Source organism: Pelodiscus sinensis, chromosome 8, assembly GCF_052426305.1.
Source record: "Pelodiscus sinensis isolate ZL-2025 chromosome 8, ASM5242630v1, whole genome shotgun sequence".
Lineage (NCBI taxonomy): Eukaryota > Metazoa > Chordata > Testudines > Trionychidae > Pelodiscus > Pelodiscus sinensis.
Window position 1 is genome coordinate 42,220,090 of NC_143059.1, and position 22,145 is coordinate 42,242,234.

The 22,145-nt window shown below is 41.3% G+C and overlaps 1 protein-coding gene across 8 annotated transcripts in view; it reads left to right on the forward strand.

Annotated features, from left to right (window-relative positions):
- CPEB3 (cytoplasmic polyadenylation element binding protein 3) overlaps window positions 1-22,145 on the forward strand; it is a 188,395-nt gene that overhangs the window by 156,947 nt on the left and 9,303 nt on the right. For all 8 annotated transcript variants that reach the window (XM_075935182.2, XM_089780173.1, XM_089780174.1 and 5 more), the window contains 3 exons: window positions 5,018-5,136; window positions 7,896-8,010; window positions 15,483-15,664. In XM_075935182.2, coding sequence (XP_075791297.1) covers window positions 5,018-5,136; window positions 7,896-8,010; window positions 15,483-15,664 — 416 coding nt within the window. The remainder of the gene's footprint in view (window positions 1-5,017; window positions 5,137-7,895; window positions 8,011-15,482; window positions 15,665-22,145) is intronic.

A 22,145-nucleotide genomic window follows, 5' to 3' on the forward strand; every position in this document is an offset into this window, starting at 1 on the left:
CATGCATCTGAATATCACCTAATTGTTTTCTTGACTGTATCTGAAAATCAGAGAGAGACAGGGTAAGTTTAAACATTAAACCTCCTTGAAAATATTTAAATAATCCTTCAAGATGTATGCAATTATGTTGTAGATGTAACATAACTATATTGGGCATGGCTGAGAGCTCTGTTGCCTAGCAGCCAGAGCTTTACCTTCCAAACCAAATGTGGTGGTGTCATCTCCTAGAGGGTATTTTAGCCATTTAGGCATAGGTTGACATGATTATAAAAAGTTGTGGTGCATTACAGTTGTCAAAATACATATTAGCTTTTGGCTAAGACTTGGGCGGAGTTGTAATTCAGAATGTTCTTCTGATTTTTCTCTGCACAAAATGCATATTTGATATTTAATTTAAATTGCATCTCGTATGATTACAAAAACTTTCTTGTGAAATGTCCGCTTCAGCATGTAGCAAGTGTTGTTCATAGATATTTCCAGTTCACTTTTGTATGGTTACATTTCAGGGAACATCTTCCACAGGTTCTTTTCAAGTGCAAATAAAAAGTTCATTCAGTGTACAGATTAGTAATTCTAACAAATACAAACAATCCTAAATACTGAAAAGAGGCTACATTTTATACAATGGATTGTAGTAGTAACAATACTTCACGCATTCAGAACACCTTAAAAAAGTAATTCTAAAATAAATAATGTAGGTTTTCTATCTCAAGGTGCTTCTCTTTTCTAACTCTTTGCATCCTAAATATTTTGATTACAGTGATTTTTATTTATTTATTTAACTTTGGACTTTGGTAGAGGTAACTGTTTATTCAGTTCAGTATATTTATGTATTTATTTATTTAAATATTTTACGCTGCCTTTCTATTTAAAATATTCAAGGCGGCTTACAAGAACAAACAAAAAAAATACAAATATATATACACAAATTTAAAATATGACACCTCAGAGGGACATAACCAGCTAAAAACATAGAGAGGAGGAACACACACATACAGACTCAAACATTAATAAAAGCACGAGTAAAAAGGGTGGCTTTAGCCTGACGCTGGAACAATACTAGCGTTGGCACCATGCGAATATCCCGAGGAAGAGAATTCCACAGCCTGGGAGCAAAAGCTGAGAATGCCCTGTTCCGCGCAGATGTTAATCTTATCTCCACAAGTGGGGGAACATGAAGCAAAGCCTCCGCAGCTGACCTCAATCCCCAGGCAGGTTTATATGGGAGAAGACGGTCCTTCAGATACCCTGGACCCATATAGATTTTTATATGTGCACATCAGTGCAGTGTTTGAATTGAACTTTAGTTATTTATCACAATTTTTAATTATAGTGGAAACCTGGTTATCTGGAGGTCTTGGATGTCCAATGCCTTTCAAGTTAGCAGGTTTTGAAGTCCTGTTAGCCTTTTTTTTTTTTTTTTTTTTGAGAAGCTGATTGGGTGGCCCAGCAGAGCTAATAGGAGAGGGCTGACAAGATTCTGTGCCCTGTGCTTTGGGATCATATCTTCAGATATTACTTGCAGTCTTGCTATTTGGCAGAGGTAATATGCTCTGGAAGAGAGAAGTACTACTGGCTTTGTATTTGGGGCTAATTTTTCTGACTGTAGTATGTAGAATACAGTATATAGAGAAATCAGGAGAGAAAATTGTATTTTGGCTAACCAGAACTATATTTGTAGTCCAGCAGCTGAACAGAACAAGTCAAAGATTTTTTTTTTTTTTTAATTCAGGGATCATAACTACAATACCATATCAAAAATCGTTTCTATCCTCTACACCAGGGGTAGCCAACCTAAACCTTAGAAGGAACCCCAATTTACCAATGCAAATTGCCAAAGAGCAACAGTTCTATGTCACCAGCCCTCATCTTCCCATCACCACTCTCATCCCGTCCACTGGCAGCCCCACCAGTCAGTGTCTCTTTCTCCCTTTCCTCCTGCCCACTGTGATCAGCTCTTTCTCAGTGGGAGATGCTGGGGGCGGGGGAGAAGCATGGCTGTGACAGGCTCAGTGGAGAGGGTGGGAAGTGACAGGATCCTAAGTGGAAAGGATGGAGGGGAATAGCACTTAGAGCAGAGCTGGGGGTCCGGCCAGTAGAAAGTAGGCACTTGTAGCTCCAGCCCTGTATTTGGTAACTATGCAAGGAGCCACATATTAACTTCTGAAGAGCCGCATGTGGCTCTGTAGCCACAGGTTGGCCATCCTTGTTGTGTTCCATCCAGGAAAGAAGGCATAGTAACCAAACATGCTATAAGAAAGACTGTTCAGACAAAATGTCCAGATGAATTTTTCAGACCAAAAATACCTGTACAGTATATGGATAAGCATCCACATTTTGAAGTGCTTATCTTAATTTCTAAACTTTGAGAAATTAGCTAGGTGAAATATTGGTTAGAATCACAGCATTCTTGACATTTGGGGCTTATTTTTCTGACTGCAGTATATAGGGGCACTGAAGTCTGCTTCTGAGTTTAAACACGAGGGCTTTTTCCTCCAAAAATGAATATGATAATAATGAGTTAGTGGTGGAAAGTGAAGGGGGTACTGTAGTCTCTTCCAAGTGTTCAGTTTCATGACTGGGGTAATGGACATTTGAAAGGACAGATCAGTTGCAAAACAGAATGCAGATCTAATTGGAAGAGTGAACAGATTTTGCTGCTTGAGCAGGTTGTTATATGGTGAAGAAAATATAATAGCTGTATTAATTGGAAAATAAATAAATATTTTGAATACATTATAAAGCCCAGTATCAGAGGGGTAGCTGTGTTAGTCTGAATCTGCAAAAGCAGCGAGGAGTTCTGTGGCACCTTATAGACTGACCGAAGTGTTGGAGCATAAGCTTTCGTGGGCAAAGACCCATTTTGTCAGATGCATCTGACGAAGTGGGTCTTTGCCCACGAAAGCTTATGCTCCAACACTTCGGTCAGTCTATAAGGTGCCACAGGACTCCTTGTCACTATTATAAAGTCTGGGTACTCAAAGTCCATATGGTACTGTGAATGGTCAGTTTAAACAGACTTAATGTTTAAATTTAAATATTAAATCTCTTGTAAAAGTCAGTCTTCAAAGATTAATCCATTTGGTGTATAGGCAACAAGTAGCTATAATGCTAATATAGTGAACTGTGTGGCTTTTATAGACATACACCGTGGATTTTAATCAGTGTCTAAGTATATCATACAGAAGTATTAAAGCTATAATGGTTGCACCTTTTCCATTATAACGCCAAGCTCTCAGACAATGACCATGGGTTTCTGAAACATGTTCCTTGTACTATGACATTTTAAAGACTGTCACCTGTTTAATGATGACTACATTTGACCCGTTAAAATTATTGTATAGCCTTTCTTCGAATATCTCTAATTTAGAGATGGTAAGCGGAAATCTTGTAGGAAAATAACCTTTAGAGGGCAGAGAGCTTGTGCAATAATCTTGGTGAAAATTTTATTTTGAACACTATAAATTTTAATTTCTTAGTGCATGTACAGATTTAAAAAAATGATAATTAAAGAAGCAAAAAATAAATTGGACCAAGAAAGCTCTTCAGTGACTATTTCAAAATTCTACTTGAGCGCCTCTTCACTGCTCCCTCCCCAATAAAGCTTGGGAATGCATATAGACCAGGCAAGGGACTTTATATCTGTGCCCCGACTGAGAACATTCTGCTAGTAGCCCTCCTATGTTTGAGAGGAATTCTAGCTCCAGCAATTGCTAAAGAGTTCCTTTCTTCATACAATTCTAAGGTAGGCAGGGTCCAAACTATGACGGTGAAAGCCAATATCAAAACAGTCAGTGGGAAGTCATCTCATAGCTACTCCTAACTCTGCATCAAAGGTGTAACATAGAAATCCCCTGCAACTGTGTAGCTGCATTCAGTTCTAGCTGTAATTACCAAATGGGCTTACAATCTGATTTAGTGTATTAGCATTACAGTAATTTACCTTTGAGGTGACAAAGGTATGAGTGCTGAGAGGGGGTCTGCATTCAAAAGCAAACACATTAAGCATGATTGATTAAAAGATTTTTGGCACTTACTTCTGTCAGACTATTCAGTGCAGTTGGGATTCAAGAATACCCTCGATTTACTAAAATAATGTGAAATTACATACAATATTAAAAATAAATCAATCCCTCAAGATTACCTTAATTTTCATCACTTTAGACGAGAGGTTTAAAGTGAGTCTGAGCCTTTGACTGGTCTCAGAATAAGAGAGTTTAATGATCTAAAAAAAAAAAAGTAGTAATCTTTTATATATGTGGCAATTTAAAAGTCCATATTAAGTAAATCATGATGTTCAATGAGGAATATGCACAGCAGGAAATTTTGATTTTAAAAATATATTTAAGAAATAAAGGTGTAGTATGAATGAATGACATTTTACATTTTCCCCTTGCCAACATATTTATGGTCAAGATAGAAATAGTCAGATTATCTGCATGCAGATGTTCATTCCATGAATTTCCCATATAGTATTTTCCCCTTTTATATCAACTGAAACTGCCCCAACAGTGCCACTTTATTTAAGATGACAAATGCTTGTGATAACACAAATACAGATCTATTATAGTTATGGGCTAATCTTCCACAATATTTTTCTGCTTTTCCAGTCATGTGTCTGTGTCTGTCTGAAGTCTTTTAATATATATAAAGAAAATAAACTTTCCAAAGACTATTTTCCCTCCTGACTAGCAGACCAACATTGTATGCAGCTTCAAAACAAAAATAAGGGTGATGGTGGGGAAACCTCCTTTCTCCATGTGATCCTATGACAGGATTCCATAAGAAAACATTTCGTTATTGGATTATCTTCAGTACAGATAGTAACAGTATTACACTTTATTGTCCTCTGTGTATTGGGACACAAAAACCAACTCAGAGTCTGTGAATTATCAAAACCAGTGGCTTACAAGATACTTGCAACTCTCAGATTCTTTTTTGTGTTCTCTTTTTTTGACCTATATTTAAAAAGTCTTCATCCCCCCACCCCCTTTTTTGTGCCTTTATCCTTTCCAAGGTTATGCCTTTTTGCTGTTCCAAGAGGAAAGCTCCGTACAAGCGCTGATAGATGCCTGTCTGGAAGAAGATGGAAAACTTTACCTATGTGTGTCAAGCCCCACCATCAAGGACAAACCAGTAAGCAGTGACAAAGTGCATTGGCTGTTAATCAACCTTCTTTCCCCTTGCCAATTCAAAAGCAAATAAATATGCAAACATTTTTCCTCTGGTGTAAAAGTTAAATTGGCTATGTTGATGTTCTTTTACTCGCTTCCCTACTTACTTTAGCATAATTTGGCTTCTTCCGAAGTTAATAAATGTCACAATTTAATTGAACTTTTATGTTGGTACTTACAGTACCATATGGTAACAGAATGTGTCGAGTTGCAAGGTCACCTATAAAATGAGTAAAAATGTATTAGTTTCTTTGCCTATATTGCTTTTATTTTTTTTCAAAACGTAGGATTTTAAAAAAAAGGAAAAAACTTTAATAATTTAGGCAGCCTTGGCAGTACTTTGTTGCTTTCAATTCTGCATATGCTAGCTAAGCAATTTATAATCTTTCCTGCCTTTCACTTACTATAGCAAGTCTGTTTTGACCCAGATTTGGTTCATAAAAGGTTTATTAGAACCAATGAAAAACCTATAAGCTATGCACTTCTTATGAAAAACACGGAATAGGATAATACCAGAAAGAAGGAAAACATTTTTTAGGTATATTCTTCCTGAGTCATTTTGCTAGAGTTAATCAGAATTTTGCTGGATACATCTAAAGGAATTTTTTAAATTAACATGTTCTTGTTAACATTCCTCAAAATGTGTTGCTGGTTGAATGGATGATATTTCAGTATTTTTTTCCCCTTTTCTGAATTACTTCTTTATACATCTGTATATTTCCATAGAGACTCCCTATAATTAAGAATGAACAATTATTCCTATTACTACTGAATTTGTTCAAAAAGAACTACAGGTTAAACCTCCCTAGTCTGGCACCCTGCTGAATCAGAGAATTTACCGAACCATGGGAAGTCATTGTTGTTCACCAGCACTGCCAATACTTCCACTGCTTACTGGTCTCTTGGAGGACATTTGGGGTAAATTAGAGCTAAATAATAGCACAGAGCTAAGAGCAAGGACTGATGACTGTACAACTTTAAGGAACTGTGGGAAACTTGGCCACATCCATAAATGGACATCCGACTAACTAAAATTATGTGGGACCACAGATCTTGCCAGAGCAGAGAGTGCCAGACTAGAGAGGTTAAACATATATTGGAAAAGACCTAACTACTAAGAAAATATTTTTAAACTATTTAGAAAGTAAAATGCTATTGTTTATTAAATCCTGGCTTTTGGAATATAAAAAACCAAGTGTTTCTATGTTGTCTATAATCAGAAATTAGTGGATAATAGTTCCAGTTGCTTGTACATAATTGTGACTGAGTACGTGATATGATTCCCACTTCAGCACAACTGGCTCATATTACTCAGAACTGAGCTAGATTAGAGACTTAATCTTGCTAGCTTTAACAAAGTGGTTAATCCTGTTTGTGCCAATGGAACATTATGAGAAACTCTTAGGAATTGCTGGCACTGTGTTACAACCTAGAGTTGGAGGGCTTTTTCTGTACTACCAATATTTTAAGTGGACAGGTTTACATAAAAAGGGGCTAAAATTGCACGTGAGGTGGTGTTTTTTCCAATATTGACTGTAATCTTAATTGCTACTTTATTAATTTGCAGGAATGACAACAGTCAGTTTAGGCCCTTAATGCAAAGTATTTCTCTAAACATTCCAGTATATGTAGCCTGGGCCTAACTTTTGCTGCAAGAAGCAACGCCAATTGTTCACCACCTTTTTGCATCTGTAATCATGTGCACAACTATTTATCATCCTTTCCAATTTTTAAAAAGTAAAATAATAAGGCGCTTAGATTGTTCTGTAAATATTTAGTCAGTAGGGCTAGACATGGAAGTAATGCACATGCTTAATTTCTTGCAGGAATAAGGTCTTATTCTTTATGTAACTGTAATTATTATATATGTTAAAGTTAATGTACTATATGCATAATCCTTCCAGAGTGGTTCTTAACCAAATTCATATAAAAGGCTCACATGGGCATAGGTGAATGAAAATTGCAGTGCAATTGTAAATCTAAATTTATGCTTATTCAGGGAGTTGTAGTGGTGAGCAGACTTTTCCAAATGGCTCTTGAGTAGAATTCTTAGTTCTGTACAATCTGAACTTTCTGTCCAACTGTCCACCATCTAACTTAACTAGACTGAACAAGTTTACTTCCCTTTAAGCAAACCTCTTGTCTTAAACATAGGAATTAATTCTACTTCACCTCCTCTCTTTTTTCAACTTTAAAATTATATGGGACTAGAAGAAAGCTGAATGTTCCACCTACACCATTAAGTTCACACTATAAATGAGAAAACTCAATGTCATTTTGATAGATTCCATATTCTAATAAAGAAGGCTGAAGGGGGAAGATTAGGGAGAGAATGTGGTAGCTGTATTTGCATGAGGAAATATAAGCCTGGTCTCTAGAAGTGGTAAATATATTGTCCACTAAACCCCCTACCACCACCTCTGCTATATGTTACTTAATTTCTATATATATTTTTGTTAGTCTCTAAAGTGCCACAGGTCTACTCATTGCTTTCAAATAAAAACGGTAAGCTGTACCACCTAGATAGATAAATGATATATTTGTATTGTTCTTATAGTAACATGATAGAATGTGAAAGTTTTATCTTTTAAAAAAGAATGTGACTGTGTGTGTATATGTATATTCTAATAAGATTTTATAGAAGCTGATTCTTCATTCTTATTACTTTATGTAGGGTAAATTAACAATAAAGTCAATTCAAAATTGATATCTTTCTTTCAGGTGCAAATTCGACCTTGGAACTTAAGTGACAGTGACTTTGTAATGGATGGTTCTCAACCATTAGACCCAAGAAAAACTATCTTTGTAGGGGGAGTTCCACGTCCCCTTCGAGCTGGTGAGTTGAAATAGAAGAAAATTTAGGCCAAACTATACAATCAGTAACTGTTTTCAGATTAAGACAATGTTTTTAAACTTGAAGGCTGCTGCAGTGAGTTAATACATGAAAATTTAAATATGGAACTGGATAAAAACTTTACAAACTTATACTGGCAAGTCTGTTTTTTCCCAAGCAGAGCTGAAAGTGAACATTTGTAACATAGATTAGGAAATTTGTTTTAAATAAAGTTTATAATCTAACAATGTTTTTACAAACTCACTAAATCACAAACTCTGAACTAGTTTCAACTTGGTATAAGGGCCCAATTCTGGAAGCTGAGCATATTAAGTTTACTGGGGTTGATTGCATGCTAAATCTTCAAACTATCACATTTTTAAATTTGGACTAGAAAGTGACTATAGAGTGGATTTCCATGCAAGTATTGATGGATGTGTGTGTGTATACAGGGGTACCAATACTCATGAAATTATCACAAGTATTTTGATCGTATGAAAAGAGAGAGGCAGCTCTGACATTATTCAGCACCTGCAGCTTCTGCTTTCGCTACTTCTGCTTGGTTTAATTTTCATTGTTTAGTTTAGCATGCAGATGTTATGTAGTGTTGTCCTGTGATATATAGGTCAGACTAGATGATGTGGTTCCTTTTGGCCTTAAACTGTATTACTCTGACCTCCTCGTTAACTGAGATAGGAAAGCTGAGAGGATCCTGGCACACAGCCCCCTTCTTGCTCCCAGCATAGCAGTTATGCTTATTAAGAAGCACATGGAATCTTTATCAGGGGAAAAGGCAATATTCCACATCTGTTGAGAATATAACAGAAAAAGCAATATACGTGTGCACGCGCGCACACGTCTTCCTGATGTTGTTACAGTTACCACTCCGTAGCTCAGACCATACTAATGCCCCCTTAGATTGAGCCCAAGTGGAGGAGCTGGATTCTGTTGATTTGCTATCTGATGCTCCAGGGCTTTATCGGATGGAACCTAAAGAGCCATAGCGATACACCTTATTTTTATAGTTCTCATTTGAGCATATGGATTTTGCAATATTCATGCCGCAATCATTAATTCTTAAGTGGTGTTTTATCCCATCATCTTCCTTCATCAGCATTTCAGTGGTTGTCACTGGGGGGGGGGGGGGGGGGTTCCACATCTGATTTCACCTTTGTTACCTTCCCTTCAGGGAAGAGAGACTGGCCCCTGGGAGGTGGGAGTGGGAGAATGGCTCCAGACTTCTGGAAAGGATGGGGCCTCAGGTGGAAGAGGCATGGTTGGGAGCAGCCAGACTTCAGTGCTGCCCAGAGTGTGCCTTGCCACAGCTCCCCATGCTGTTAGCCCTCAGAGGTACCTGGAGTGCACTGGTGATTTAAAGGACCCAGGACTCTAGCCGCTGCTACAGTAGCCTGCCTTATTGAATCACCAAGCCTCAGAGCAGTTGCCTCTTTTGTAGCTCTCCATCGATAGACCTGCTTCAGGGGTTTAGACCTATGCTTTAGGGTTTTCAATCTGCCATTCTCCAGCCATTGTCAACCTTTCTTGAACTTTTCCTCCTTTTTGGCCATCTGGACTATTTGGTGCTGGTCACTTCTGTTTATTAGCCTGGGAGTCCCCACCTGGGGAACCCCTGGCTGCAGCAGGGCTGGAGGAGGCAGGCAAATGGAATCCCCAGTGCAGCCCTAGCAGCGAAGTGGTGGTGGCGGCGCTGAGTGGCCCCAGCCAGGAACCTTGGTGAACACCCTGCAGCAGTGGGGTTGGCAGTGGCCAAACAGTCCCCACTGGGAACCCCAGGAGACCCTGGGGCAGCAGGCAAGCAGCAGGATAGGGAGCTGTGCCAGGCCAACATTAGGGAAGTCAGCGGCAGGGCAGGGAGCCCCAAGGAGAGGTGCCCAGGAGCAGAGCAGCCAGCAGGGGAGCAAGGGTGCCAGACCAGGGAGGTCCAACCTGTAGTAAAATTGGTTCTTTGCCTATCTAGAAACTCACACTTTCTTAACACAACTCCTTAGGCATAGAGTTAAATCATGATCTGAGGACTTCAGTATCTCAGAGGTGATGGGTATATTACAGGAGTGGGTAGGTGAGGGTCTGTGGACTGCGATATGCAGCAGATCAGATTAGATGATCACAATGGTCTCCTCTGGCCTTAAAGCAGGGGTGGGCAATAATTTTTTATTAGGGGCCACTCCAAGAGTTTGGAAAGTGGTCGAGGGCCGCATTCTTCCATGATATTAATGGAGGAGGTGTGGGGTCTGGGAGGGAGGTTTGGTCTAGAAGGCAGCTTGGGGTAAGGAGGAAGTTGTGACCTGGGGCACTAGATTGTTGGTTGGATTGTGACTTAGGGCAGGTAATTGTGGTACAGAAAGGAGGTGCAAGAGTTTGGGTTGTGAGCTCAGGCAGGAGGGGACTGTGATCTAGTGCAGGCGATTAGGGTGCCAGGTGCGGGAGGAGGATTTGGGTATGTGGAGTAGGGGGGCAGGAGTAGGATCAGAGGGTTGGGGAAGGGAGGGACTGGGGATCCAGAGACTGGCCAGGAGATTTACCAGCCAGCAGCCCATTCCTAAATAAGCCTCCCTGCCTGCCCGACTCCACATAGGCTTCTGCCATGTGCTCTGTGAATAACTACAAGCCCCTTGTTTCATGGCTGCCTGTTACTGAAACAGGTAGCTTCCACCGGCCAGTTTCTGGCTAGAAGCCAGCCAATGGAATTGTACTGGGTGCAGAAGCAGCTCCTAATGCTTCCGCCTCTCCTCTGGGCTCAGTTTTTAAAGTGAAACCGTCCCACAGCTGCATTTCTCAGTAGTGTGCAGGTGGTGAGGCAAGCAGGGAACTTTCCTGGGGCTCCGTGCAGCATCCGCGGGCCGGATCTGATGGCTTGGCAGGCCAGATCTGGCCCGCAGCCGTATTTTGTCCAGGCCTACCTTAGTCTATGAAAATTTTATACTTGTCAAAATACAAGTCTATTTTTGCTGGCTTGCCATCGTTGCACTAATGCACCCTGGAGAAGGAGGTGTGTGGGGTTTTTTTTCTTTTTTTCTTTTTTCCCTGCTCTGTAAAAGGTGGGTTATATGTTAAACACACAAACCCCCCCACTGTTTTAGATCATTTTAAATTCCAGTTTTTCTAGATAACCTGTGTAACCTGGATTAGCTTCTGAACTGTTAAGGTAAGAGGTTGTATGAAGACAGCAAGATAGAAACTTAAAAGAAATCTATGCTTCTGCTGCTAGATTTACACAAAACCTTAAATTACTGCATTGAGGGAGTCTGAAAGGCACCATCATCTAGAGAATATAAATGTTTTCTCTTAATTTTAAATTAAAAATACATAAGTATCCCTAGTAATATACAATGCACATTAGAAATAATGCAAGTTTCCATTCCATTCTTTATACATTCTCATTCTGCTCTTTCCTTTTTAATTTTTGTGCTGTCTCCTCTTTCTAAAGCATACATAGTGTAAGCCAAAGACATTAAGCATGGCTTTCCCCACTGAAACAGTCTCTTACTACAGTGGCAACAGAAATATATTTCAGCAAATATTGGGACAAGAAAAATAGATTTTGGGAAAATAGATGTCTGGGAAAAATGTTAGTGAGCTTTGCAACTGAAGCTTAAGATACATTCTTGTACATTATCAATATGGCATACAGTTTGTAATCCAAGGAATTCATCTAACCAGTACTAAAAAATAGCAAGAGAAGTAGTAAGATACTCAAACGCTGCTTCACTCTGGTACAGGATTTATTGCTTTAAGTATATTTAGACATCCCTGCTTTGTCAGGTTCTTCTAAATGATTGTTACGGGATATCTCTGGAGTGACAAGAGAAAGTAGCTACCAAACTGTGGTCAATTTAGATGACAGGTCTATAAACCCAGATGTATAAATATATTCACAGTGTAGAAACATTATTTTGTTTTCACTAAATATTTTCTTTGTCTTCAAAGCCAAAGATTGTGAAGCTTCCCTTTATCCCTTCAGCATATTATTTCATATAATGTATTCAGTACATATAATGTGACAAGGCAACTAAACGACATCACTCTTCAGTTTTTTGTTTTTGTTTTTTAACAGAGAAACCGTTTAGCTTGCTATTAATTAACCCCTCTCTTCCTGTTTGAAAATGTGCAGACTTAAGGGATTTTTGTGATGCTAGCGTAGAATAGCTTTATCAGTGCATATGCATGCTATATAGATACGCTGACCATATGTTTCCTTACCTGGATGACTGGCTAGTGCAAGGCACTTCCTCAGACCAAGTGGTCTCTTGGGGGGGATGTGACCTTCCAAATCTTTTGCAGGTGGGGATTTCCCTTCCTGGACCTGTTTACAATCTACCAGAAAAGGAAGTGCCCCTGGTTCTTCTCCCTCATGGGGCTGGGTCACGGGTCCCTGGGAAATGCACTTTCCACCTCCTGGCCTGAGGGTCTGCTTTATGTGTTCTCTACATTCCTGAGGGTTCAGGAGTTCAGGGCTTCCCTCATTCTTATAGCGCTGGCATGACCCAGACAGCATTGGTTCATGTCCCTGCTTGAGCCTGTCTTGCGAGAGGTCGATGGCCCTCCCGCTGTGTCCGGATGTCATAACCCAGGACTTCAGCAGGCTTTGCCACCTGAACCTGTGGGGTCTGTACCTCATGGCCTTAGAAGTTCCATGGCTGACAGCTTCAGAGCTGCAATGCTCGGAGCGGGTGCAGGAGGCTCTACTAGGAAGTAAGAAGCCTTCTACTAGAGCCATCTACCTGGCTAAATGGAAGCAGTTTTCTATTTGGGGTTCCCACAAAGGGATTTCTCTTAGAGATGCCCTGGTCCCACTGGTCCTGGACTATCTCCTGGATCTCAGAATCTAAGGGTTATCTTCCTCATGAGTTAAGGTACACTTGGTGGCCATTGCCATTTCCACCTCCCACCTGGGCTCCCAGGGCAAGACTCTTTGTGGACCCCATGGTCCATTGGTTTCTAAAGGGGTTGGACAGGCTTTACCCACGCGTCCAACACCCCGCTCCTCAATAGGACCTTAACCTTGTCCTAACCAAGCTCATGGGCCCTCTCTTTGAGCCTCTGGCAATGTGTTCGTTGCTGGACCTCTTGTGGAAGATGTTCTTAGTAGCTATCATGTGGGCCAGATGTGTGTCAGAGTTTAGGGCTCTTACTGTTGACCCCCTTACAGTCTTTTTCAGGGGTAAGATGAGGCTACACCCCCTCTTCCCACCTTCCTGCTGAAAGTGGTCTCTCAATTTCATGTCTCCCAAGACATTTTCTCCCTTTATTTTATCCCAAGCCCTATGCTTCTGGTAAAGAACAGGCTTTACACACTCTAGATGTTAGGAGAGCCTTAGCCTTTTATTGAGACAGGACAAAGCCCTTTTGTAAGGCCCCACAGTTGTTTGTGGTACTCGTGGAGAACCCCTCCTCTCACAGCCCACTCCACTAGGGTGCAGGCGTCCTCTGCAGCCTTTGTGGCTGAGGTCCCTGTTTTGGACATCTGCAGGGCCAACATGGGCTCTTCAATCAACACCTTTGCCAACCACTACATGCTCGCTTACCAGGGTAGGGAGGATGCTGGTCTCGGTAGGGCCGTCCTCCACTCAGAAGAAGTGGAGGACCCCGCCTCCTGGGGTTTCTGCTTTGGAGTCATCTACATGGGATGGACATGAGTAATCACTCTAAGGAAAAACAGTTACATTCCTTCATAACTGTTCTTTGAGATGAGTTGCTCATGTCCATTCCAAATCCCGCCTGCCTACCTTTCTTTGGAATAGTCCTATAAGAGGGCATTCAGAGGGCGGGGGCTGGAAGGGGTATATTTTAGCCAATATAGAGGCGCCATTCCGGGGAGCTCCCCTGCTGGCCCAACAGTACTGCTAAGGGGAAAACTTCTGATGTGTGCATGCAGTGCGCACACACGTACATGGAATGGACATGAGCAACACACCACAAAGAACAACTGTTACAAAGTAACCATTTTTTCTTGAGCCACTATGCTGAGGATCATGTGTATTCCAAAATTTTATTATGGCAGTTTTCTTGCTTAGAATAGATAGTTGCCATTTCTATTTGTCATTCATTTGTGGAGAGCTTTATTTTATTTTATTTTATTTTTAAACAAAAACAACTTGTGTGGTGGTGCTAAGTTTAGAATATTTCTAACAGGAGTCAATGTATTTTAGAAATCTCTTCTATTTGTGCGGGAAGCGAAGGTGCTATGCAGTATGAGTGTGTGTAAAAGCAATGTGTATGCAATAATATAAATGACCTAACAGTCAATACATTATATGTGTAAATATACATACTTAATGCATATGTTATATAAATATAACTCATTCATAAGTCAGAGAATATTGTGGCAGATAAAGCTGCAAAATAGTTTTCATTGCAGCCCTTGTTTGCATGTGCTTTCCTGAATAATTAATTTTTGGGATTAAATTTTCCATATTTAGCTTCTGCACAAAGTTGAATTTTCTGCTGAAAATTTGAAAGGTGGGGAAGACCAGTCAGATGTTTCAATTGAAAGACTGAGAAAATACTTATTTTCACTGGGAAAAAATAATATGTTTAAGAATCTGACCCAATACCCACTTAAGTCTGAAACAAACATGAGAGCATTTCTATACAATGGATCAGGCCCTAATTTAGCTAGAGCAGAAGAGGTCAATGCATGAAATGTGGCATATTCTTAGCCCTAAATTAAAGTGTGATTTCCCAAGTCTGGGGAGGGTGGAAACTAGGTTTCATGTAACAAAATTAAGAAATACTGACACATGGAGTAAAAATCTAGTTAAGGTGAAAACTGCCCAGTTCAGGACTGATACATGCGTTTGTGCATTTAGCTAAGTGTACCCAGGTAATTAGATCATACAGTGTGTGGAAGAGCAACTCCAATAAGTTCCACTTTAAAACAAAAAATCCCCCAAGGACATACATGCATCTCTGAGACCAAGTGGTTAAAATAAGTCAGGAAATGCAAAAGCTGAAGTTCTACAGGCATTACTAACTTGTGTCCATTATGCACATATGCTGTACTTTTATTTCTATTTTTCTCATTAATGTATAGCTTAATATATTGCTGTTTTTTTGTCATTAAACATATGACATCAATAAATGTGATGCATTAGGGCTGAGTTAACCTTACTGTTGAAGGGGGGGGGGGGGGAAACAGCATTTTCTGACCATGCATTTTGTAACTGTTCAGCCTCCACATTGCACTAATGCACTTTTTTGGAATCAATGTAATGTGTAACTGATACAACAATCTACTTAGGAGATTAATCCACCTTCACCAATTTATCTTTGAGCTTTCAGTAGATTTCAGATGTGGAGTGTTCTATTTTTTAGCCAGTCCAACTTTCAGGTTCCTTTTCTGTTTTCCTGAAGGACAGGAACTAGGGCAAATAGTCTGTTTTAGAAGCTGCAGGCCATGCATAAAGCTTTGAGTAACATTGACTCTACAATATTTAATCATTCTTTTCTCGTAGTTGAACTGGCAATGATTATGGACCGTTTATATGGAGGTGTCTGCTATGCTGGCATTGATACAGACCCAGAATTGAAGTACCCAAAAGGTGCTGGCAGAGTGGCTTTCTCCAATCAGCAGAGCTACATTGCTGCTATTAGTGCTCGCTTTGTCCAACTCCAACATAATGACATTGATAAACGGGTAAGTAAAGCAACACAGAATGGAATGGTTGCTGTTGGTGATGTTATACAGGAGCTAAAAAGCTCTTTTTTATATAAATTGTGTGGGAGGATATTGTAGGCTGTATTTTTATCTCATATTTGGTGATTCTTTAAAAGCTTACCAGAGGAGCCAAAGCTTAATTAATGACAATGATGGGTCTAAATATGTAGCTTATACATTTTGGTTTGGTTTGGTTTACCTTTTTGAATGTTAACCATGGCAGGATTTGTAGCTTTGTTCTCTTGAAAAGGATATTCTTTTTTCTTGGATGATCAGTTGGAGTTCTTGATCCCTGGCTGAGAATAGCATTTGTGGCTTCTCTAGTGCTAGTAGTAAACAGGGAAATACTAATACATCTCCAAAGTATGACTGGGTCTGGGGTTCCCAAAAGTCAAAGAGATTGATGGTCATAGATGTCACTGAGCCCACAAGTGTCTTGAGAATTACTTAATGGTTAGAAAAATACTAAGAGAAATCTGAAAAGAAGTTATATAAATTCAAATTGTTATTGTTACATTCGTATGAAATACTAAGTCATAAATGACTGGGAAAAGTTGGATAGTAAATTTTTTTGTTGATGTCCACCAAGTTCAGATTTATGTGAAATTATCACTTATCTCCCAGGAGACACATAATTTTTTTGAACCTTCAGATTTCATGACAATACAGAATATTAGCTTTAAGAAGCAAAATTTACTTCTGAAATTAATTAACATGGAACAATTTCTTTGTATGCTATCAAGACATCAAGGAACATGTTCAAAAACTAAACTGTGTGTGTAACTAAGAAGCATTACAACAGTTGCATATGTAAAAGGCCAGCTAGATATAGAACTATTTCTGTGGCTACTGAAATTGAATATACAATCATGGGTTGTGCAAATTAGGTGCATGTTTCTGAGGACCTAGCACATTCATAATAATTTAACAAACTACAGTATATGCTTCAGATGCCTATAATCAAGTATAGGGTTGACTTTTTCTTTTTAGTCTGAGTTAAAAAGGTGACAAGCCGATTGCGTCTGTTTCTAAAAGCCCCTGTTTCTATCTTTTCTCAAACTGAGCCTTTTTAAGGTTAGGGAATAAGATTGCCAGGTGTCCGGTTTTCACCTGGACAGTTCGGTATTTTGGCCTTCTGTCCGGTAAAAAAAAACAGAATACTGGACGTGTAAAATGTCCGGTATTTTCTGTTTTCCTCAGACAGAAGGCTAGAGGCATCTGCAAGGGCCAGGGGAGCAAAGAGCACAGTAATTTATAGGTGTAGTGGCCTCTTTTTTTCTCAAAGATGGCCAGCGGCATCTGCGAGGGCGGGGGAAGTGAGGAGTGTGGTAATTTTAAGGCACAGAGACCTCTCTTTTTTTTTTTTTTTTTTTTTTCTAAAAAAGATGGCCAGTGTTGTCTGAGAGGGCAGGGGGAGCGAGGAGCACAGTAATTTAAAGGTGCAGCAACCTTTTTTTATTTTTTATTTTTATTTATTTATTTAGTATTATTATTATTATTATTATTATTTATTATTTATTATTATCAACAATTTTTTTTTTTGGCTCAACCAGTTTTTCCCTGTCTGTTCGGGATTTTTTTGTGAAGGTATCTGGCAACCCTATTTGGGAAGGGGAGGAGGGAAAAATCATTTATTGTGTTCTGTTGGCTGAAACCAGGACATGTAGAGGTAAAGACAAGTGACAGACATACCAGTTTAGACTCTTCCTATAATAATTTCGACAATCAGTTTTGGTAGGAAAGGAGGGGCAGCTTCACATCCCCCTCCTCCCCCCAGCCTTCCCTAAAGAGTGCCCTGAGGGGCCTGAGGACTGGAGCAGTCCCAGATCAGTGTGTGATGTACCCTCAGCCAACCCTTTTCATGGGCCTGCTACTTAGCACTGCAGCCTGCAGGAGTACCCAGAGAACCCAGCTGGGGGGTGCACTGCCTTCTCCTGCAGCCAGGTGCCTCAACCAGCTTTTAGTGGAGCAGTGCATTGGACACATCGTCTCTTATGTATACTCCATCACTGTTGCCTTAATTTTCTTTTTGGTATGGTTGATGAACTCACCTGAAAATGTTTAGTTGTCCAGTGAAACTTCTGTAACTACAAAAAATTAAAACCTTTACATCCACAGGTGTAGGTTTTTTGTGATGCATCTGAGAGCAATCTTGAATTCTTGAATGTGTGAAGCTATAGGATTTTACAAAATGAGTACACTGCGTAGAAAATCCTACTGTGTAATTGCTAGCGCATAGTAATCAACCACAAAAATACCTATGGTGTTTTTTGTTATTTGCTACTCAAATCAAGATGATTATCTTCTCAATGAGAAGCAATAGGTTTTTATAGGGTTACAAAAATATACATAATAAATGGGAAAGCTTATAATAAGAACCTAAAGTGGGTGAACCTCACAAGTTGAAACTGGCTTTTTCTCAAATAAATTAGTGGATTTTGATAGTTTTGGGTTTTCAAATATTTGTCAAGGTATTTCAGTAAATGAAAATACTAATTCCTGCTTTGTTTGGTGTCAACATGTGTACTCTACTCTTTTAAAAAAAAATTGCTGACTTCTGAATGTGTTTTCTTGAATGGTAGTATATTTAACTGAATGAGCAATAGTTATTTTTTGGCAGATACAAAGTATTAAACATCAGTGCTCTAATAATGTTAAATTTATACTACAAAGTAGAACTTCAGAATTACAGAAACCTCAGGAATTGAAGCTGTTCATGACTCTGGACAAAATACAGTAAAACTCCATTGGTCCGGCATCTGATGGTCTGGCACTCCTGATGGTCCGGCACCATCAGGAACCCGGAAGTGCTCCGGGCAGCCGGACCATTGGAGCTGCTCTGCCCCCGGCTTCCCCAATTCAGCTGCTGCTGAAACTGACCAGCGGCTGAATCGGGGAAGCTGGGGGCAGAGCAGCTGGAGTGCTGCCGGTAGGTCCCGTAGCGCTGCCCCTCGGCGCTGCAGGACCAACCCGGCAGCACCCTAGCTGTCCCCGATTCAGCCGGCACTGAAACTGACCAGCGGCTGACTCTGGGAAGCCTGAGGCAGAGCTGCTCTGCCCCAGGCTTCCTGGAGTCATCTGCTGGTCAGTTTCAGCTGCAGCTGACTTGGGGATGCCTGGGCAGAGCAGCTGGGGTGCTGCCGGGTTGGTCCGGTAGCGCCGCCCCTTGGCGCTGTGGGACGAACCCGGCAGTACCCCAGCTGCTCTGCCACAGGCGTCCCCAAGAGCAACTGAGGTGCTGCCGGGTTGATCTCGCAGTGCCAAGGGGCGGCGCTACTGGACCAACCCGGCAGCACCCCAGCTGCTCTGCTGCAGGTGTCCTGATTCAGCTGCTGCCTTCTTATGGCTCAAGAAGGAAGAGTTGAAGAAAAGCTCTGTGTAAGCTTGAAAGCTGCTGTTGGTGACAATATTGTAATTTATTGTAATTTTTCTCAGCCTTGCTATGCCCTATTTTTCCCCTCACAAAGCATGAAAGTAATATGTTTAATATCTTGTATTGGACACGAGAGACAAAATATTACCGCACCCACCTTATCTCTCTAATATCCTGTAACTAACACAACTACAACTACACTGTATAATTTCTGACTTAGGTTTTTAAAATGTTAACCATAAATCACAGGGAGGTAAGCTTTTGAAGTTCAATAATAAGAATAAAATATAAAGCTTCTAGTCTGCAAATGAATGGAAAATTCAGTGTTAAATCTGACTCATGCTCCTTTGTCACAAATGCACCATATAAATGTTAGTCTCAGAATATAATTACCTTGACATCGAGTCATTCTAGATTTAACTTAAACATATTACTTTCATGCTTTGTGAGAGGAAAAATAGGTCGTAGCGAGGCTGAGAAAAATGACAATAATTCTAATGGTATTTTTAGCACTGATGCCAAGTTAACATTTAAGATGTGAAGCTACTTTTTAAATTGTCCAATAGTTTAGTTTGCTTCATGATCCAAACGGAGTTTTTCTAGGTCACTGGCATTGAAAGAAAATCTTATTAATGCAATAAATGTGATCTTCAAAATGAATGAGGTCATGTATATTTTCTGCTGTAATGGATATGATTGCAGCTTACACATTTTTAAATGAACTTCAAAGAGCAGGAGTTCTCAAAGTGAGATGGATTTTAGTGAGAAAATCCATGTGCCTTGGCCTTGTGTGTGTACATAGACTTCTTTTTCTGGAAGGAGGGGGATTTAGTGAGAGAACATAAGTGGCACGTTCTCATAGGACTCTGCTATAGCAATAAAAAGTACGTTCCCTGTGGATAAAGGAAGAGACTTGTATTTACAAAAGGCTTATGCTAGTATTATTAATATCTCCCTTTCTCTATCGATATATATATCTTTAGAGATTTGTGTGTCTGTCTGCCTGTCCATTTGTTCAAGAACTCTTCCTAAATGGTAAGAGGTAGCATCACCAAATTTGGGATGCAGTTTCTTTTATCCTAACTTAAAGAAAAGTCAGGGTTTGGTTGTTCCTAGAAATTGGAAGTGCTGGGAATGGGACTGTTTTCCATAACATGGAAAGGGAGGGACGTGATACTGAGAGTGGCCACTGGGGGCAGCCACATCATCAGGAGAGTGCCCAGCAGGGCTGGGGCTCTGCCATTTGTCTGCCACCAGACTGGGTAAATAGCTCCTTTGTCCCAAGTCCCTTCCCCTGGCCGCAGCACCTGGTGCAGGGGTGAAGGCTCCTACAGGCCGGAGAAGCTGGGTGCAGACAGAAGGCCCCTGGCAGCTATGGGGATCATAGGAGGAGAGAAGGCTCCACAATAGGGGACTTTTACCCTTAGCACCTTCTCACCCCTCACTCACTCATATTCTCCCCCCCACACCCACACACATATACCCATGGTCCTTCCCTGACTCCTGCACCTGCCCCACACCACCAGCCCCCTGCCCCCAAAGGATCTGGGCAACGCCAGGTAAGTCTGCTAGTAAATCATAAAATCCTCAGTGTGCATTTAAATGGGATAGGATTGCTTAGCCAAAGAATCCTAACTCTCCCTCAATTCTTCTAGTTATGTTCTTAAAGCTAATAAATATTCAGGGCCGTCCCTACTAATATGCAAAGTATGCAGCAGCATTGGGGACACCATGTGTAAGGGGACTGTTACCCCTTACTAAAACTCTGGGAGTTTTTTGGTTTGCCAGCTCCCAGTTTCAGAAGGGGAAGGGTTCATGAGACTGACAGACCCCAGAGACAACGGAAAGCAGCCAACACTCCAGCTCAGCCTGATTGACAGGTTGGATAGGCTTGTGAGGAAAGGGAGAGGCCAGGCCCCGTCCTCCCTGTGAGCTGGGATTGTTCTGGCTCTCTGAGCAAACAGAGAGCTGAGACACAGCCCAAGGAGTGCAAGCTGTGTGCTGAGGGGCAGTTTTTGCAGCAGCTGAGCCTGACACACACAGCTCAAGGAGCGCAGACCCTGTGTTGAGCAGCAGACTGGCAGTGCTCAGAGAGCCAAAAGGAACAGAGAAGCAACGCAAGAAGCTAGAGACTGGCCTGCAGCTGGATGTGGTGAGCAGCTGGGAACTGCAAAGTGTGGGGAGAGGCTCTGGACTGGGAGAGGGGTCTGGCCACTTAGAGCTTGAGGCTGTGTGGTCACTGCCAGAGCAAGCGTATCCAGCCTGCAGCCAGCCACCCCCCCCCCCACCACCACCACCACCGCAGCACATCCAAGGCCTCTAAGGGGCCTCTAAGGAAGAGACTGTGGACTGTCCTTACACTCTGCAGGCTGCTGTTTTGATGTCCCTGTGCTACAGAGCAGGGCTGTGTGTTCTCATTTAACCATTCTCCTTTTTTTCTTATTCTTTTCTCTTTAATCAGTTGATGTTTAATAAATTGTATTTGCTTTGAACCTTATGAAGTGATCACTGGGCCAAGAAGGCCTTCAGTGTAAAGAGAGCACCTCGGAGTAGGGACACCCTAACTCCTGCCCCTAGTGACTACAAGGTCGGGGATTAAGCCCCAGGAAACCTGGGCCCAGCCTTGTTGGGGTTTCGAGGGCTCTGCTACTCAGGAGAGTGGAGGGGGAGCCCTCAGGATCAGGGAGGCCATGGGGTAAAGGAAGTGGGAGCGGGGACTCAGATCCTTTCGCTGATCCATTTCACCGGGGTGGTATAGAAGCCAGGAAAGTTCCCCACAATAGCGGGACCATTCCTCCGTTTACACATGCAGCTGCTGGAGTGAGAGCGAGGTGGAGAAATGAATGCACAGAGGGTTGGGTCTCTGTTAGACTGGGAGGGGGGAGAGAGGAATGCAAGACCTGGGCTCAGTCTCAATTAGTTCCCCTTACTCAGGGGCCATGGGTGCTGAGCTCAGCACCCTGCTGGCAACCCACTGGGGAGGAGCGGTTTGCAGGTGCTTTACTCAGAGCTGTCTGCCTGCAGTCCCAGTCACCCCGCTAGCTGAGTGCCCCACTGCTACACTCCCAAGTGCACACATGATGAGCT